Source organism: Euphorbia lathyris, chromosome 9, assembly GCF_963576675.1.
Source record: "Euphorbia lathyris chromosome 9, ddEupLath1.1, whole genome shotgun sequence".
In the NCBI taxonomy this organism is placed as follows: domain Eukaryota; kingdom Viridiplantae; phylum Streptophyta; class Magnoliopsida; order Malpighiales; family Euphorbiaceae; genus Euphorbia; species Euphorbia lathyris.
Window position 1 is genome coordinate 10851208 of NC_088918.1, and position 19859 is coordinate 10871066.

Consider the following 19859-nt stretch of genomic DNA (forward strand, 5'->3'; position numbering starts at 1 on the left):
TTAATAGTTTTTTTTTGTAGCTGTCATAATAACACATTAAATATCTTAGGCGTAGTTGATATTTGAAATATTCAATGGTACAGTTAAATAATATCCGAACCAAAATTTTCCAAAATTTACGTAACATAAGGCTATAATTGATTTTGCTTGGAAACGAGGGTTAAATTTGAATAATTAAAGCAAGCCAAAGATCCATCTCAAGGGTAGGTAGTGTTGTTTGTGATAATAGTAACTTAACACCATTTGATCAAATGTGATGTGAAATTTTGGACGGGTAACTCCATAAGTATTTAAGAGGTAAGATCACCCAGAATTTGTCTTTAAAAACGTATAATTTATATTCAAGCTCTTTAAAACAGGCTGAGAAGTAAGGGTTCTGTATGGACAGGCCTGATTCTGAATCCACCAGGTCAGTTGTCCTAAAACATTTCTATTAAGAAGGTTAATCTATAAACCCTGTCGTTTTCCCCATGGTCATGATTTAATCTATTACATGATTAATTTTTAATGCAAGTACAATCTTTATCCAGTTTCCATAAAAATAGTTTGCTGAACTACTTCTGGTTTGAAAGAAGAATTAATTCTCTCTTTACAAATGTGAGAATTCATCTAATTTATCAAAATTAGGGTTTATGATCAGTGTGGGGTCAGATATTCATCATAGGTGCTAGACATCCTACATTGTTAAATGAGGAAACTATATGGCTCCTTAAATATGTGATGCAATCCTTACTCTTTGGGGGTGAGTTAGGCCTTTATTTACAATATCTAGTAAATATATCATTTAAAGACGCTCCTTGCACTACAAAAAAAATACCCTTTACCGATAGAATTTTTCTACTTTAGCAACGGTTCGGTAAATTGTTGTAATTGCTACCATTGCTAACGTTAGCGACGGTTTTAGTGGGCGGCAGGGTAAGGTTTTCTATTGGCGACGTTTTTCTACACACGATTTAAACCGCCTGTACTGGCGGTTTTCAGATGCTTACATGAAAGAAGATACTGACCAAAATCCGACGGTAAATTCCTAATCTGTATTACAATTTTTAAAAGAAGATATAGACCAAAATCCGAAGATACTGACCAAAATCCGAAGATCTCCGTCGGTAAATTCCTAATCTGTATTACAATTTTTACTGGTAAATTCTATCGTAAATTCCTAATCAGTATTACAATTTTACTTATTATTTGGGATTAGTAGCAAAAAGCTTATAAACATGCATCATTTCATTCAAAAAATATTAGTACAATAGCCTCGCTTAAAAGGTACAGATTCACCCTGCAACAACTTTCTTTACTAATTTCGATCTCGATACAATGAGGCGAAAAGGGGAAGTAGAAGAAGCATACAAATTGAGAAAAAAAATCAAGTTCATGATTCCCAGCAGTCGAAATCCAAGGCTGGTAAGCAACATTCCTTTCTATAATTCAGCATCACTTACGTAATATGTGGTTGGTGCAAAAGCAAATCCACCGAAAAATCCGAGGAGGCATCCGAAGAAAGGAAATGTGATGGCAACAAACATTGTCAAAGCTGCATTTAATAAGAAGACTTTTAAACCTTTGTTTCATAATTCATATCAAAACTCAACCCCATTTTGATCATTGCTTACCAACATAAGTGTTGCAAACGAAGAAACGACGCATGGTAGTCGGTTGGAAGTTCATTTTCTTTACCACTATAGTTTCTATCATGTCAAACACTGGCATTGCATATATCTATATTGAAAATATATCAGAAAACAAAACCTGCAATTTTCACATATCATAGAAGCTGACGAAGCAATTGTGGAATAACTGCAATAACACATAAGAGTTAACATCAATTGTAATGCTGGAATTTCTGAGATAGGAGAACATAGGAGAATATATAATATACCTTAAGGACATGAGAACAAGTACCATTGCTCTACCTTTTGCCAACAATGCCGCCATTGTAACACCCTTTGGTTTAACCTGATAATAATAATAGTAACAATGAACAAATAAAACAATGATAATCACATCTTATTACCAAAAAAAAATTGAAGGTTTTGGATAAAAATCATTACTTATTCATCACAAAGTTGTTAGAGCTACATCGTATGCACAATTCCTCTCCTCCAACATTCTCAAAGTTCACCATTGATTCTGCACCTACATCGTATGCACAATTACACAATCAGATCAGCTTAAATTGGTCTATGAAAAGCCCCAAAAAGGATTAGTTTCGTTTGGCTTTTTCTTTCGGAATTGACATCCATTAACAGATTAAAGTTACAAAAAGCACCCAATTGATGTAAGTTGTAACAAAGTGAACCAAAAGAGAGAAACCCCAAAACAGAACTTGCATGAAAAGTGAGAATTAAAGCAAAAGTTCGGACCTTTTCATTGTAGTAAAACGTTTCCCCTGTTTATAAAAAAGCAGAGCATGTATTTTGTAGTGAATTGGGAAAAGAAAAGAGTGGAAGTTGAGGTGAATTACCATAAAGAGTGGCAGAAGAAGTTGGAATCCAAAGGGAGTTACAAGAGAGAGTGTCGTTTTGAAGCAAAACGGTCATGTTAGACCTGTCACAGACTTTATCAGCTGCCATAGCTTTTTTGTGTGAAAAGATTATCTTTTTACCTTTGAATTACAAAAGATTGCAGAGAAAAGGAAGGGAAGGGAAGAAAAACAGCGTTAAAGGTCAGCAATGATTTAAAGGCTTGTGACGAAAGATGAACGGACATCGGAGCTCTACTTTTATTTCTTCGCTCTGACAACTATACATTTCAGCAAGCCACCCATTAGATGACTGATCCATATCTTCATAACTGGTGGCAAAACATCTGCTATAATAATTGACATCAGGAGTACAACTTCAGGAGTAAACAAACAAGTTTGAATAAATGCTCCTAGTATAACCTAGTAAAGGACAAACCTGGATATCCAGAACCCAGTCTGATGCTTGAGGCAAAATTTCCTCAAGTGAGTCCGCCCCCTCCTAAGTGTCAAACAAAGACATAAGTCAACTACTTTTAGTATAAGTGGCATTAAATGAAGTGTATGATACATTTTCCAGATTAAGAACCAAAGATGCATATTGAAGTATCAACATGTTATCTACTTTTCAAAACTGTATCTACTGTTGGCATAAGTGGTATGTATATATATATAATCATTCCTTCAATTTCTATAAAACAATAAATTATCCTAAATCATTCAACACACCAACTCAAATCTCTGCATTCTTCAATTCAGCCAAGTTCTAAGATCTCATTCACAGTCAATATTTAAGAAAATAATACATCAAAAGATGAACTGGAACAGCTGAATCCGTAAATACACCATTCAAAAGTCTAATTTGAAGACTAGGCTTGAACTTGAATTGAATTAGGATCATTATTAACATAAAGTAAATTCCGGCGGTTTAAGTCTGAAATCATGCCAAATACTAACATTGCACTGCACTATGATCCTAATTTGAGGTTGATTAGTCACTCTTTAAGCAACTACAGGCCCTATCCGGATGCCTAATCCATTAACAATGTGTAAATGTAAGTCATGTCAGGAAATTTATAGTTGAAATAGTGAAGATGTGATTTCAGATAGTATGGAGATGAGATTAACCTTGAATTGCAGCAGAATCCCCCTCAAGCCGAATGATTTCACCGATTAGGGTATCATGGCCAACACGGACCAGTTCATACATAGCAGTGCCAACCATGCCATCCGCAACCACGACTCGTCCAGATACCTATCAAATCAAGTTGTCTTAGTGAAAGAAAATGAATGAAAATGAAACAAAATATAGAGCTGATAGACTAAGCGAGAAACCGTCTCCAATGACCTTTAGCGTCAGTTGTAGACAGAAACCATCGCTAATAAAGCGAAACTAAAGCCCATTTCTGTACTAGTGTTAATATCCGAGCAATTCTGTACCGCATCTTGCTCAGCTTCAACCCTTGCAGCAGGAACCTCAAGGTCATGTTGCTCACAGCTATCAGTTGCATTTCTGAAAAGAGCATTATAAAGGAAAATCAATCTTAGAGAAAATATATTCTCGTGCTATGAGAGATAAAGGATGAACTAAGAGATGACTTGACAATACACGAATAGTCAGCTACTTTCTAATTCATTTTGCAGCATTGATACTTTGAAACAAAATGAATGGCTAAATTGACTAGTGTTGATATAGGAAATTCACAATGGAAGTACATTCTAAATTTGGTTCTAAGACTGAGTTCTACAAGAAAAAGAGGAAAGCCAGGACTACTTATACATACATGAAGCAAATGTTTTTGAGCTCTAGCATAGGAGTGCTCTGTTTTTCCGTTAGTATCAACTATTTTCTCAGTTGTCCAGGACTCACGGGTTAATGAGGACTGACTGTTCAAAGAGCAGGATGTCATAATGTGCTCCATAATAGGCTCTTCATGGAAACAAAGGCATGACACGAAGAAATATATAAAATAAGATCAAGAAAAAGATACACTATATGGAGATTCTATACCTTACAAGCAAGTGTTTTGAAGATAATAGTCTCACATCGCCTGGGAAAAGATCCCCTGACTCAAAGATGACAATATCCCCTAGAACAACATCTCTTTGGTCAATATGAAACTATTAACTCTATCTGAACAACTTTACCAGCACACCTTTGTACTTTTACCGGACACTGTACAAACTCATAGAGTTTCATGGCAGCTTTTGAACTATTGTATTCCTGAAATGTTAATGAAAAATAGCAAAGGGCATTGATGAGGTACACAAAGCTCAAGGAAAACTTCTGATAATCTGCATATATATTATGAAGTTGGATTAGTGTCTATTTTAAAGTGTACTTGTAGAGAGCATGTTGAAAGTTCTCTAATATCTTCTCGCTTGGCCTGCAGAGATGCTCTTGATGCTTTTGAATCATTAACCAACTGTAATGATAAAGAAATGTCTCAAATTAGCTATTTAGCATCATCAACATGTACACCTATTATTACTTATAAAAGGAATTTAGACAAACAACACATGCTGCTCTCAATTTTAATATCTTTGCTACTATAGAAACTAATTTTACATTCTACATACAACAATATTCATATGTATTAGCTCAGAAAATTGGTTGCAAACCATGGCACATGTCATCTTCAGCTCAACCTGCCTTGGGTTAAGTTGAGCATTCTATTGCATCATTTATGCTTACTCAAATAAAGGAAAATTAGCACTTCAATTAGATCTAAACATCATCTAACAACATCAACAAACATCCAAAAGGACCTCAGCCGTTTCTCACAATATAATGCATAATAGTTTAGCTAATATCTGAAAATGACATGTGCCATGGTTTGCAAAGGGCAGAGCACCTCTAATAGGAAGTTCTAGCAATGAAAAAGTAGGATATAGACCATACATTGACTTTATTTTGAGGTTAGGCTAGGTGTCTTAAATACTACACTCTCTTGTGTTATTATAATGGGAATAAGTGATGAAACTCTTCTTTCTCCTCTCACTTTTTCAGTTTTAAGCTAGTTATGATGATCCCCCCATTACAAGCATTACACGTGTATTGTCAAGAAATATATCAAACAACTACATCCCAATTTCCACAAGTTGAGTCACATCTTCCATACTTCACTCTTGGCCTTCACAAAAGGAGAGTTAAATTATACAATATTAAGGTGTTATGCTCATTCAGGTATTTGTATTTTTGAAAATTGGTATGCTGCTGCTTTGTATGATTTGCTAGTCTGCTACATATTCCATTATTCCCTTGTTGCTTATTTGCACCATATCTAGTTGCTATTTAGATTTTCACTACATTGTGGTGGACACTATTTTTTTTTATTTAATTTTATCGTACATCTTGGGTTTGCTAACACGCCCTTTCCCCCTTTTCTCTGTTAGTGCAGGAAACCGGGTTCTCAATATGCCTAGGACAATTACTTGCCATGTTATGTCGGTTGACACATTAAGTGTGTTGAGGACGGGCCAGATGCAGCAGAGCAACAACTAGGAGTATGAAAGCTTTTATTTGATGAAAATGATCAAAATTTCTTCTATACCAAGTTCCAGAAATGGAGCAATTTAATATCAAGGATGCATCCACACTGTTTGAAGTCCCTATTGAACCTACCGAACCTTCAATTTCAATCTAAATGAAGTCCTATGGAACCTACTAAGTCTGTTCTCCCAGCAAATTAAAGACTTTCAATTTCAATGTAAATGAATCCCATAGGATTAAAATCAATTGCTCAGATTTCTCACCTTTTTTTGGAGTACAGGATGATCGAAGGGGCCTTTTCTAGCTGAAACTTCGATTTACACCTCCATTGTTGAAATCATGAACGCAATCCTTCTTTTCTCTTCTTCCTTCAAGGCTTAAAATTGGTAACTTGAGAATTGCTGAAATTAGCAATAGAATCTAAATGTAAAAGATGGGGTTTAGGTGTTGAAGTAGAAGATGGATGTGCAGAGGAGAAGAAGAAAGATAAGCCCAATCCTCTTCTTCCTTCAGGCCTTCAGACTAATTTCCAAACTTGATAATTATTGCAATTGGGGATGAAATCTAGTTGTGAAAGATGGAGGTTTAAATGTGTTGAGGTTGAAGATGGATGTATGATATTTTGGTAAAAATCCCATCTTTCTCATTCACATATTCACATATTTATACAAGTACAAAATCTTGTCCCACAAGGAAAAGGAAAAACCAAATTAGGAATTAACACTAATTAGGAATTAACACAAAAGGAAAACAATTCCTAATTTAATAATAAAAAGGAATTAACACTAATTAGGAATTAACACCAAATTAGGAATTAACACCCCCATCAAGTCGGAGCACGTAAGTCACAAATGCCCAACTTGCGCATTAAAAAATCAAACTGCGTTCGTCCTAAGACTTTAGTAAAAATATCTGCTAATTGTACTTTTGTAGGCACATAGGACGACGAAATAAGCCCGTCTTGAATTGCATCACGAACAAAATGACAATCAGCTTCAATATGTTTTGTTCGCTCATGAAAAACTGGATTTTTCGTAATGTAAATTGCAGATTGACTATCACAGAGTAAGCGCATACCCTTTGGATGATTAACCCCCAACTCCTTCAATAACTGCTTAAGCCATTTCAACTCACACGTAGTAGCAGCCATCGACCGATATTCAGCCTCCGCAGAAGAGCGAGAAACCGTGTGCTGTTTCTTCGTCTTCCAAGAAATTGGGGAATAACCCAACAATATCATCCAACCAGTCAAAGATCTCCGAGTAAGAGGACAACTAGCCCAATCAGAATCGCACCATCCAACTAAACTCAAATCACTAGTAGACCGAAGAAGAATACCTTGACCAGGACTTTTCTTCAAGTAGCGCACCACTCTCAGGGCCGCCTCCCAATGCTCTATACGAGGCTGTTGCATAAATTGCGCCAAAATATGCACAGCATAAGCCAAATCATGACGAGTAACAGACAAATAAATGAGCCTCCCCACCAGCCGTCTATACTTTGTCGCATCCTCCAGTAATGCCCCCGTCGCAAGAGCAAGTTTATGATTCTGCTCCATAGGACAGACAGCAGGTCTGGCGCCTAGAAGACCAGTCTCAGCAATAATCTCAAGTGCATACTTCCGTTGATTTATAAAGAAACCTTCAGAGTTACGAGCAACTTCTAAGCCAAGAAAATATTTCAAGGCTCCCAAATCCTTCATCTTAAAACAGCGCCCTAAATATGCTTTAAAAGCATTCAAAGCAGCATCATTATTTCCAGCAATGATCATATCATCGACATAAATCAACACATTGATCTGAATACTCCCTTTTGTAAAGGTAAAAAGAGAATAATCAGAATAAGATTGTTTGAAACCAAATCTCTTCAAAGCTTCCATCAATTTCCCAAACCAACACCGTGGTGCTTGTCTCAATCCATACAGAGATTTGCGCAATCTGCATACCAAACCATGTGAATCTGCACTGAACCCAGGTGGAAGCTTCATATATACCTCTTCTTCCAAATCACCATGCAAAAATGCATTATGAACATCCATCTGATGTACATACCACTTTTTCACAGCTGCAATGGATAAGAAAGTTCGAATTGTTGTCATTTTGGCCACTGGAGCAAAAGTCTCATTGTAATCAATCCCTTCCACTTGATGATTACCAAAGCAGACCAACCGCGCTTTATAACGCAGCAATTCACCCTTCTCATTTCGCTTTTCTGTATAAACCCAGGTGCTGCATAGAGCCTTCTTCCCAGGCGGTAATTTCACAAGTTCCCAAGTATGTTGCTCCTCAAGAGCACTGATTTCCGCAGCCATTGCACCACGCCACCCTTCAGTTTTGACTGCTTCTTTGTAATTACTTGGGATTACTGCATTTGTAATTGCTGCAAGAAATCTACGATGTTTTGCAGAAAATTTATCACAATTAACATAATGAGTTAGAGGATATAGTGTACCTGAGGGAGATGATGAAATCGATGAAGCTTGGGGTGGACTATATTTCTTTACAGTGTGAGTCACAAAATCCCGGAGCTTAGATGAAGGAACTTTTGTTCGTTTGCCCCTTCCTAGCTCCTCTTCCTCATTCTGCCCAAACTGTTCTGTCTCATTCTGACCCGATTCTGCCAGTAAAGAAGAACCTAGATTTTCAATTGCCGGATTCGGTTCCTGCCTTGCTTCTGAAGAACCCGAAGATTCAGTCACCAGGTTTGGTTCAGCTTCGGTTTCTGAAGAACCTGGTACTGCAATCTCCGGGTTTGGTTCTGTCCTATTTTCTGACGCAGGACTGTCCAGTTCTGAACTGTTCGTCTCTTCATCATTGATCCGTGTATCAGACAGTGCAGAAACATGTTCATTGTCCATATTTGATGGTGATCCAAATGGGAAAATATGCTCATAAAATCTCACATCACGAGACACAAAAAACTCTTTTGTGTCTAAATCATACAATCTCCACCCCTTTTTCCCAAATGGATACCCAACAAAAACACATTTACGACTTCGCGTCTCAAATTTATCACCACGAGTGCGTTGATTGTGTGCATAACAAAGACAACCAAACACTTTCAACATCTCATAAGAAGGCAATTTATGAAATAAAACCTCATACGACGTCTTCCCTTTCAAAATAGAGGAGGGAGTGCGATTTATAAGATGACACGACACAAGTACACACTCACCCCAGAAATACTTTGGTAAATTACCTTCAAACCGTAAAGCTCTAGCCACATTAAGAATATGTCTATGCTTACGTTCAACCCGTCCATTCTGTTGTGGAGTACCCACACAAGAAGTCTCAAACAATATGCCATGATCAGAAAAATATTTACCAAGACAATTAAATTCAGTTCCATTGTCACTTCGGACAGTCAAAATCTTTTTCTGAAATTGGCGATCAACCATAGCCACAAATCGCATAAAACATTCATACACTTCAGTTTTACTAGTCAAAAGATAGACCCAGACCGCACGCGAGAAATCGTCCACAATAGTTAAAAAAGAAGTAGCACCACAAGACGAAACAGTCCGATAAGGACCCCATAAATCACAATGCACAAGTTGAAAAATATCATCCGCTTTATTTATACTAGTAGAAAAACTACTACGAGTTTGTTTAGAACTTAAACACACATCACAAGGTTCTTTATCATTAACTCTACTAGATACCATATTCGAGGGTAAAAATTGAGCAATCTCCTTCCCCGGATGCCCAAGACGCTTGTGCCATAATTCCAACGAATCTCTGCCCACAACTGCAACTGATTTGCTCTTCGGAACCCCACGAAAGAAATATAGTCCGTCGCACAATTCACCGATTCCAGTCACCTTCCTCGTCTTGCGGTCCTCGATAACACACAACTCATCAGTTAATTGAATGATAAATTTAGATTTTCCAAGCAACTGACTCACAGAAATTAAACTACAGTTTAATTTGGGAACAAATAAAACATTAGTCAGACTCAAGCCCCCGGGTAATGTCACATCTCCTTCATGAGTGGCCACGTCAATTTCTCCATCAGGCAAGCCAATTGGACATGTAGAAATTCTGCGGATGTTGGAAATCTGATCCTGATGACCAGTTACATGATGTGTAGCACCCGTATCAATTATCCAATTAAAATCTTCAGTCTTACCATGTAATTTTTCATTAGTTTTGACCTGCCCTAACAACTCAACAAGCTGGCTCCATTGTGCAGTCGTGATTCCTGCCAAACCAGCACCTTCAGCCTCCTCTGTGAAGAACCCGGAGGTTCCAGCGCCGGGTTTCGCTCCAGCTGCTTTGTTTGCGCGAACAGCGCCTCTGCCTGCACCTCTGCCACGCTGCCCAGCTCCACCGCCTCTACCACGAGCGTTTCCAGTCCGTCCAGCCCCTTTTCCTCCTTTGGGTCGATCTCCCCACCACTCCGGAAACTCGATCAATTGAAAACAGCTTCCTTCATCATGACCCTCACGGTTGCAGTGATTGCAAAACTTCCCAGAATTATCAGTCTGCTTGCTTTGGGAATCGAACTGAACTTTGAATGCCATGGCTTGATCCCGTTCCACTGTCGTATGTTCTCCTTTTATCAACCTCTCTTCTTGGATAACTCGAGCATAAGCTTTATCCATTCCAGGAAGAACATCCATAGACAGCACATTGGACCGAACCGTCCCATACAGAGTAGAATCCAACCCAATAAGAAAGTGGTGTTGCATATCTTCTGCTTGAATAGCCGCGACCTGCGCTTTCATATCACATTTACAACCTTCACACTTACACTCAGGTAAAGTCACATAGGTCGTCAAGTCATCCCAAATCTTCGAAAAACGCCCAAAGTAGGACGCTACATCTTCATTCTTTCCTTGGCGACAGTCACTAAGGGCGGTTTTTAATTGACATATCTTGGTGCCATTAACCACACAGAAACAGTTCTTCAGATAAGTCCACAAATCATGGACCTCTTCATAGTTAGGTAGTGTGGATCGAATTTTTAGGTCAATCGTATTCAAAATCCATACAACCAACATAGATTGAACAGCTCCCCAATCTTCTAATTTTTCTTCATCAGTTAGTTTTGTTACCTTCCCCTCAACAAAACCAAATTTACGTTTCGCTTTCAAGGCTATCCCAATAGCCCTTGCCCACTCATCATAATTATCTCCCTTCAATTGAATCGGAGTTATAAGATTACCTGGATTATCATTGGAACCCAAGTAATAAATATCAACCTTCTTGTCACCTTCAGTCATCTCGAAAAGCGTACGTAGAGCAACTCTGTCAAGAACGCCTTCGTTTTCCCCCTTGAAATTCGTAGCTTCGGCTGAGGAATTTTCTCTCAAAATTTCGGTCACACCCTATAAGTCGGCTAGGGTTTAAAAATTTCTCTCACGTGAATTTTCTCTCAAGGCTCTGATACCATGATATTTTGGTAAAAATCCCCTCTTTCTCATTCACATATTTATACAAGTACAAAATCTTGTCCCACAAGAAAAAGGAAAAACCAAATTAGGAATTAACACTAATTAGGAATTAACACAAAAGGAAAACAATTCCTAATCTAATAATAAAAAGGAATTAACACTAATTAGGAATTAACACCAAATTAGGAATTAACACTAATTAGGAATTAACAATGTATAGAGAGAAGAAGAAAGAGAAGCCCCTGAATAGAGGTGGACGAGAGAGACGCAAAAAGAAAAGCAGAAGTCGTACAAATAGGGAGTGACCGGTACAAAAAGTAGCAGGTAGACGTATAAAGTTCTAAAACAATGGGATGTGATTTGTCTTTTTATCATTGGTTTAGAAAAACAAAGTAATTTTACTTTTGTTTTTAAAGAAAGTGAGGATAGTGGGCACCCTTAATTATATATTTTTTCATATTAAATTGCTAAAGTTTTTCGCTTTAAGCTTATATTTTTCAGATTAAATTGCTAAAGTTTTTCAAAATAAAGTTTAAACTTCTAATTTTTTATTTTCAATATATATAAAAGTTAAAAAAAAATTAAAAAAATATATAAAGATATATTAATAACCACCTTAAATTTGAGATTGATCAAACACAATACCCAATATTAGATGGGACTGAATATGAAATCTCATGGGTGTTGTTATATTCAGCCCCAAATTCCCACCCCCAGCCTCGTAAAAGGACGAAAATGCCTTTTCATGGGTTTTGGGGGTGAAAAGCTATTTTTTTTGCCTTTCCGTCACGCGGTGAGGCGTGATAGCCACACGCCCGACCGCACATTGAGGCGTGATGGCCACACGCCCGCATGACGGAAAGACAAAAAAATAGTCCGTTAAACCCGTAAATACCTGTTACCAGCTCAAACTACACAATTGTACTTAAAACCTATAAATACCATACAATTTTAACTAAAATCAGTAACAATAATATAAGTTCATGAATAAATATTATTAATTACAACACATAAAACTAATATAATCTAGTCCAAACCGCTCTCCTTACAGCGTATATATTGTCCAAGTGACGAACACTCGGTTCACGAAATGTATGCCATTGGGTGGCAATGGGAGGCACTGGAAATTCAGATCTTAAATAAAGACGTATGTAGTGATGATAACTCCCCAAATGACAAATCACAATCTCTCGCTCTGGTGGTCTTCCATCGTCCGAACGCATCGGCAGTATAGTGCAACATCCTAACTGTGATGTAGTAAAAAGGAATATTACTGCATTCAATACAGATGCAGTAGCATATAAGTCATCCAGACTCACCATCCAGTGGGACTCACCACACCCCGCTCCTGCCCATCTAATACGCGTGAGGGCAGCATCGAATTCATTCCAGAACACTCGCGCATACAGATCACGGTGTGCCCGCATCTCATTCTCTATAAGCACTCTAATCAGCTTCCACTCCTCCTGATTATTTGTGATGGCATCGGCTAAAACACGAAATCCACAGTTACCATTTGCTACAACATCATGGTATCCAGTAATAAATGGTACGATGAGCCCTTGAACTCGATGTAAATGGTGGTAACCGGTGATATCCGCATCAAATCCGGCTGAAAATATTAATATATAAAATTCATGAGCGATAATATATTTACTTTAACATCAATATATATATTACTAAAATAAAATATACCCGACATCTCATTGTTATGCACAGATGAGGATGAGGATCGGCCTCGACTATGACTACTCCTTGAAGGAGAGGACCGTGCATGACCTCGTGGTCCCTAACTGTACTCTCATGCACTCGGATTCTGCTTCGTTGATGAATTCCCCTTTGGTCTACCCCTAACAGTGTCTTTGACCTCAGGTTCTTTGTAGCTACTTTGATCCGGTTTTTTTTATCATAAATGTACATCGATATGCTACGCACCATTGAAGGATCTAATTTTTCAACCTTTTCCACAAGAGAGTGAAAAAATCGGTGATCCTCAGACCCGTCAGCATATACGGGAGCAGTAACTGGTATGTCACTCAAACCTTCAAACGCAAGAGATCTCTAAAAAGGATGGATGCGGTCCACACAGACCGATGTGTCCGTATCAATATACTTTTTAAGCTCACATGCATAAGGAATGCCATGAGTCATAGGCAACACGCATCCGCATTCACTTACCACATCCATACTCAATCCGCGCATACGCTTAAGCTCATCATTCAGTACACGTAAACAGTAATGTGAAACGTGTAAGTCGAGGTACTTGAAAGGATCTTTATTGTGAGCCACCTCAGATATTCTTCTCGAGTCCTCGAGTGAATTACTAGTTATATACAGTAAAGGATTCTATAACTAATGTATTACAATTTAAAAGATTATATTAAATAACAGAAAATTGTCTTACTTGATCGCATCGATCTGAGCTTCAATATCCTTATGCACCTTCTCCCACACTGTATCGAGTGCACCAGTAGATGAATTCAACCACTGTTTCAACTGTGCATGTGAACTCTCCACTCGACAGGTTGTGGTGTTTCCTAAGTGCAACACCTTGTTCGTCCATTCTCGACAGAACTTCTCTTTATGCACTAGCCATGAGGTCTCCACGTACTATATCACATGAGGCCATTTGGCAAAAGTATTCTTCATGCTTATCACTGCCTCCTCATATTCGGCTACTCTTGGGGCTTCAATTATACTTTTCCATTTGGGATTCTTAAAAATTTCACCAAAAACCTTCAATTCACACAACTTGCCTACTCTATCCTCCACATCTTTATTAATATGTCATGTGCGCAACAAATGATGACTATGAGGAAATACCTCACGAACCGGTCTCATCAGTCCTAACTCTCGGTCCGTAGCAATGGCTGTCGGATGCACACTAGGCTGGAGCAAAAGCTTCAATTTTTGTAACACCCACATATAACTTCCCTCAGTTTCATCCTTCATCATGTCTTTATATCGGGCAATCCTCCGGATGTTTTTCTTTAATTGCAGCAAAAATAGCACAAGGCTTAGCTTGAGCTGCACTCATTTGACGAACATTTTTTTTGGAACCGGGGCTTAGTCCGCTCATCTGTCTGTAGCCCTGACGATATACAACTAACTGATGACTGTGTTGTCCTCTATCTCCAGCAATCCCATTCACCACCCAACCGCCTAATTCAGCGATTTCCAGAACCTTTATCTGGAATTTGCAACCACAGTACTTTGTTTTTGTATTCCTCTGTACTACTTCCTCCATATCCATATCCTTTTTCCTTCGAGTATTCTTAATACCACGGGCATATTTAACCAATATCCATCTTGACTTGCCCCCTGTCTTATGCGACGTTGTGGTTAACTTGAAGCCGATCTCAATTGTAATCAACACCGTTCCCGCCAAAATCTTCTAATGAAACCTCGTACAAATGATAAATAACGAACATTAGATTCCAATACGCGACATTTCTACAATGTTTCAGTGTCTAAACCTAAAAATTCGCCAAAAATAAGCTCGGGCGTGTGAAAATCACGCCCCACCAAATAGTGGGGCGTATGAACATCACGCTCCACCATGTGGTGGGGCGTATGAATATTACACCCCACCACATGGTGGGGTGTATGAACATCACATCCCACCTTATGGTGGGACGTATGAACATCACACCTCACCATGTGGTGGGGCGTAATAGCCATACACCCCACCACATGGTGAGGCGTGATGTTCACACGTCCGCGATCCGAATTTACGATTTTTTTGGAAAAAAATTTACAGAAATCATTGGAAGTTCAATCAGAAAAATACCTCGACTTCAGGGACAACGTCATTCTTGTCTATTCCCGGTGATAACGGATTGCTCGCCATGAAACGTGTTGTCTTTGATTTCAGAACCAAATGTGTGAAGGGAGAGTTTGAGTGAGTTTGAGAGGGTTGTGAATTTTCAATTTTTGGCTAAAGGGCGGTAACGTCTTTTTTCGGAGCTGGAAGTGTGAAATTGGAGCTGGGTATAGTAATTCACAATCTCATCTCTAACAATAAATTATGTTCTTAGAATATCATAAGTAAATTTCAATTCCCAATGAAGGTTACTATTGGTTTTATAGAAACTCCTACGACATATTTATTTTGTATTTTTATTATGCCCTCTCAACTTTTCATTATTTTCATTTCAACTTCATGTAAATGGTACAATTTTGCCTTTAACGTTGGCAGTCAAGAGCAATTTGATACGGATTACTAACGAACAAGTTGATTTTAATCGTAAATTAGCAAAGATATTTCTTCTCAAGCTAAAACTGGAAAGGGTTAATCCCATAGGTAAGAAACATTGCTCCAGTGGAGGATTTTGATCAAATGATTCATAAAAGTTAACAATCTTTACAAATGATGGGATATTTTTACACCTTATTCCTACATCTATTTCATTCACTTTACTACAACTATTAACATATTCATTTTACTCAGTTCCTTCACCTATATCATGATAGTACGTTACAGTAAACCTTCTCACCCAAATTTGGCCAAAATAAATGAAGTTCTAAATACATCTACATCCCAAATGGCAACTGCAATAAATACTCTACACAAATCTTGTCAATGCAAGCATAGATATAACTAAACTCATTAGAGATATCATCTTTCTTCTGTATTAGGACACTCTTATGCAGTAAAGAAATAGATACATAAAACAAGGAATTAAACATGAAAACAAGGCATTAAACAAATGGTTAATTATAAATCCGGGCCAATTTAAAAATCCATTTACATATTTAACCTAGTTGCCTCACTTCTTACTAATTTAGACACTTTTACGTAATTTGGACCACAATACCCTCACTTTCTTCATAACTATAACATCACCATCTCTAACCTTACACACCGTTGCATTTTCCATCTCCAACCTTACCAGTAAATCTCATTTCACCATCCAAACGACTACGCCATTCCCAGGATCTGTGTTCGATTATGAGCGGCTTCGGGCCTGTTTAGTTCAGCTGTTAGCTAATAGCTGTTGCGGTTGCTGTTAGCTGTTTGCAGTTGCAGTAAGCTATTAGCTGTTGCTGTTAGCGGTTTGTTATTAGCTGTTTAATTACTAGTGTTTGGTAAAATTATATTGAATTGTTGCTGTTCGGATTTAAAATGTCTAAAATGGACATGTTTTAAATTAATCAACGATGAAATTATAAAATGAAAAATGTGAAAAAATGCACATAACGTTTACAACTAGAAATAATTTTACTCTTAATGTCTAAAATGATGCAATTTTACCCATAACGTTGACAGTTAAGAGCAATTTTACCTCTAACATTGGCAAGTTGGGTCGATTTCAGATATTATTAGAAAACATAGATATTTTATTTCTTATTATACACAAATTGCACATACCAGGAGTTCTAAAAAGATATTTCATATTTTTTTGTGATTTAATAATAAAATTGAAAATTAATATTTATAAATTCGATGAAATATTGGAAATTTTTTTTCCAACTTGTACAAAAGACAATATTGGGGTATTTTTGCATCTTATCCTAATATAAAATAAAACATGTGTTACACAAATTATTAAAAATAATCTATATAAAAAATAAAGAATTTATTGAACGCAACAAAATCTTGTTTTCCGGTAATTATGTTGTAGAAATATAAATAATGTTAAAGAATAAACATATTTTGTGGACATAAGAAGGATAATTCTGTCAATAACAACTAACTGCAAACAACTGTTTATGAAAAGCTCCAAATAGGAGCTTTTCGTGAAACGCTCCAAAACGCTGCAGTTTCCAGAGAAAATGCTAAACGCTGCGGTTATATAAACCTAACCAAACGCTATATTTCATGTGGTTTGGAGTGAAACGCTAAACGCTCCTTTGAAAAACTAAAACAAACACCCTCTTCGTGTTTCCCCCTTGAAAGCTCAAGCCGTTGGAACAATCGGACTGGTAGGTAACAACTGCCGGCAACGCTTGCGAGATCTTGGTTATCGCCGGAAGCAGAGGCTAGGAAGGAATGGACTATGGATTGTGCAGGTGTGAGATTGTTAAAGAGGAGTAATGCAAATTTGATTATTTGAAGTGGAGTTGGATTTTGGGAGAGAAGATACACATGCATGTGGATTTTGGGGAAGAAGATACACAAGCTAATTTGTTTTGTGATTGTGAAAAGGGTTAATTACAAATATGGACCTATATGTCGAAATCTCTTCTCGTTTCTTTTCTGCTACATTCTGATCATGCTGCATGTATAATTCGCGTTGTCGCGTTGTCACGTTTTCATATAACACGACAGATAACATAAACTAAACTATGTCGCGTTAAACAACAACAACAATAAGGTCTTAGTCCCGAAATGATTCGGCGTCGGCTAACATGAACTATCATATAAAACCGTGAAATCAAATCGTGTCAACGACACAAATTCTCTCTCTCCATTTTGTCCAATCCACTACCATATTTTCCTCAATCCCCAATAAACTCATATCACTCTCGATCACCATCCTCCAAGTTTTCTTAGGTCTTCCCCGACCCCTCACCACTACATCCCTTTGCCACTCTTCAGTCCTCCTAACCGGCGCATCAATCGCTCTTCGGCTTACATGGCCAAACCACCTTAGTCAGTTTTCCCTCATTTTATTCTCAATAGATGTAACCCCTACTTTTGTCCTAATTATTTCATTACTCACCCGATCATTTCTCGTATGACCACACATCCATCTCAACATACGCATCTCCGCCACCGACATCTTATGAGTGTGACAGTGTTTCACTGCCCAACACTCCGTACCATATAACAGAGCTGGTTTGATTGCCGTGCGGTATAATTTTCCATTCAATCTATTAGGCATACCGGGGTCACAAAGGAAACCCGTAGCACTCTTCCACTTCGCCCAAATAGATTTAATCCTATAAGCAACATCTCCATCTACTTCTCCATCCGTTTGGATAATAGATCCTAAATACCGAAAGCAATTCGATACCTGAACAACTGTCCCATCTAGGGTGATTGTCCCTACCTACCTACTCATATCGCCGTTAAACTTATACTCCAAATATTCTGTCTTACTTCGGTTCAACTTAAAGCCTCTAGATTCTAAAGTTTGTCTCCATAGTTCCAACTTCCTCTCCACACCTTCTTTCGTCTCATCAACCAACACAATATCATCTGCAAACAATATGCACCATGATATACCATCTTAAAGTGAACTCGTTAGTTCATCCATAACGATGGCAAAAAGAAATGGGCTTATTGCAGAACCTTGATGCACTCCAAATATTCTGTCTTACTTCGGTTCAACTTAAAGCCTCTAGATTCTAAAGTTTGTCTCCATAGTTCCAACTTCCTCTCCACACCTTCTTTCGTCTCATCAACCAACACAATATCATCTGCAAACAACATGCACCATGATATACCATCTTAAAGTGAACTCGTTAGTTCTTCCATAATGATGGCAAAAAGAAATGGGCTTATTGCAGAACCTTGATGCACTCCAATCGTAATAGGGAACTCTTCAGTCTTCCCAACACTGGTACGTACACTCGTGCATGCTCCCTCATACATGTCCTTTATGATGTCAATATATTTTCACGAAATGCCTTTCCTTATTAAGGCCCACCAAAGCACTTCCCTTGGTACCTTATCATATGCCTTCTCCAAGTCAATGAAAACCATATGCAAGTCTTTCTTCTTATTTCGATAGTGCTCCATTAATTGTCTCATTAGATGGATGGCTTCCATATTTGATCTTCCCGGTATAAAGCCAAACTGGTTTTTCGAGATCTTCACCGCCCTCTGTAGGTGTCGCGGCCTCGCCCGGAAGACCCGAGGGGTGGACACCGTTGACGACAGATGCTGTGATTAGCGCCGAAAGCAACCAATCGCGGAATCAAGCTGCTCGGCAGGGCTGAAGCTCGGAGTATGGAAGAGTCGCCACCCACGAATGGGAAATGAACACCGATCCCTTGCGGGAGACTGGTGAGGGTTCGGAAAATTAGGTACGAGCCGAGAAGGCTAGCTCCTTTCCGGAGAAAGGCTACTAGGCACCCCAACATCGCCCGGTTCTGAACCACCGGCCTCCTACTTAGCATGTTAGGCGCTAACGGACTAATCGCATATTTCTTTAAGTTTAAAATTCATTTGAAACCTTTTCTTTCTCGTTTTGAAAACCGTTTTAAGCATATATTATTGAAAGCCATCTTGGTAAAGAATCACCCATTTACATAAATTTAGAGTCTGTAGAAGAATGAGGGAGATAGGAGAATTGATTAATTACAACGTGAGATATACTTTATACGTTAAGTCTAAACTAATCTTCACTCCCCAAAGAACACCTTATTTACATGGTTCGTGCCTTAATCGCCGTTGGAACGATTTGGACACGTTTCAAAACCCCGTTGATTTATTGGCTTTTCACTCGAATTGCCGTTGGAACAACTCGAGTGCTTGAAAACGTGAAAAATACACATTCAACCGAAAACGTGATTAAGCATACAAGTCCATTTATTTTTGTACAAAACCGTTTAAACGTAAA

General features: G+C 38.0%; 1 protein-coding gene across 16 annotated transcripts; it reads right to left on the reverse strand.

The window, feature by feature from the left end:
* Positions 1-1216: 1216 nt before the first annotated feature.
* LOC136205329 (V-type proton ATPase catalytic subunit A-like) lies at positions 1217-6565 on the reverse strand. 16 transcript variants are annotated; one of them, XR_010675905.1, is made up of 13 exons: positions 6218-6565; positions 4804-4887; positions 4618-4685; positions 4473-4551; positions 4246-4348; positions 3810-3974; positions 3590-3716; positions 2901-2963; positions 2465-2808; positions 2052-2136; positions 1880-1956; positions 1614-1797; positions 1217-1534 (listed from the first exon to the last, which is right to left on the reverse strand). XR_010675905.1 is itself a non-coding variant. In XM_065995873.1 (12 exons), exons 3-6 carry the CDS (start codon positions 4272-4274, stop codon positions 2944-2946), a joined length of 249 nt encoding a protein of 82 aa, XP_065851945.1. In that variant the 5' UTR covers positions 4275-4348; positions 4473-4887; positions 6218-6565; the 3' UTR covers positions 1217-1534; positions 1614-1797; positions 1880-1956; positions 2052-2136; positions 2465-2547; positions 2721-2808; positions 2901-2943. The 16 variants fall into 16 exon arrangements, 7 of the variants coding, with proteins under 7 accessions (XP_065851945.1, XP_065851943.1, XP_065851944.1 ...); XR_010675902.1 differs by having other exon boundaries at positions 4473-4685; XR_010675901.1 differs by having other exon boundaries at positions 4618-4887.
* Positions 6566-19859: the final 13294 nt, after the last annotated feature.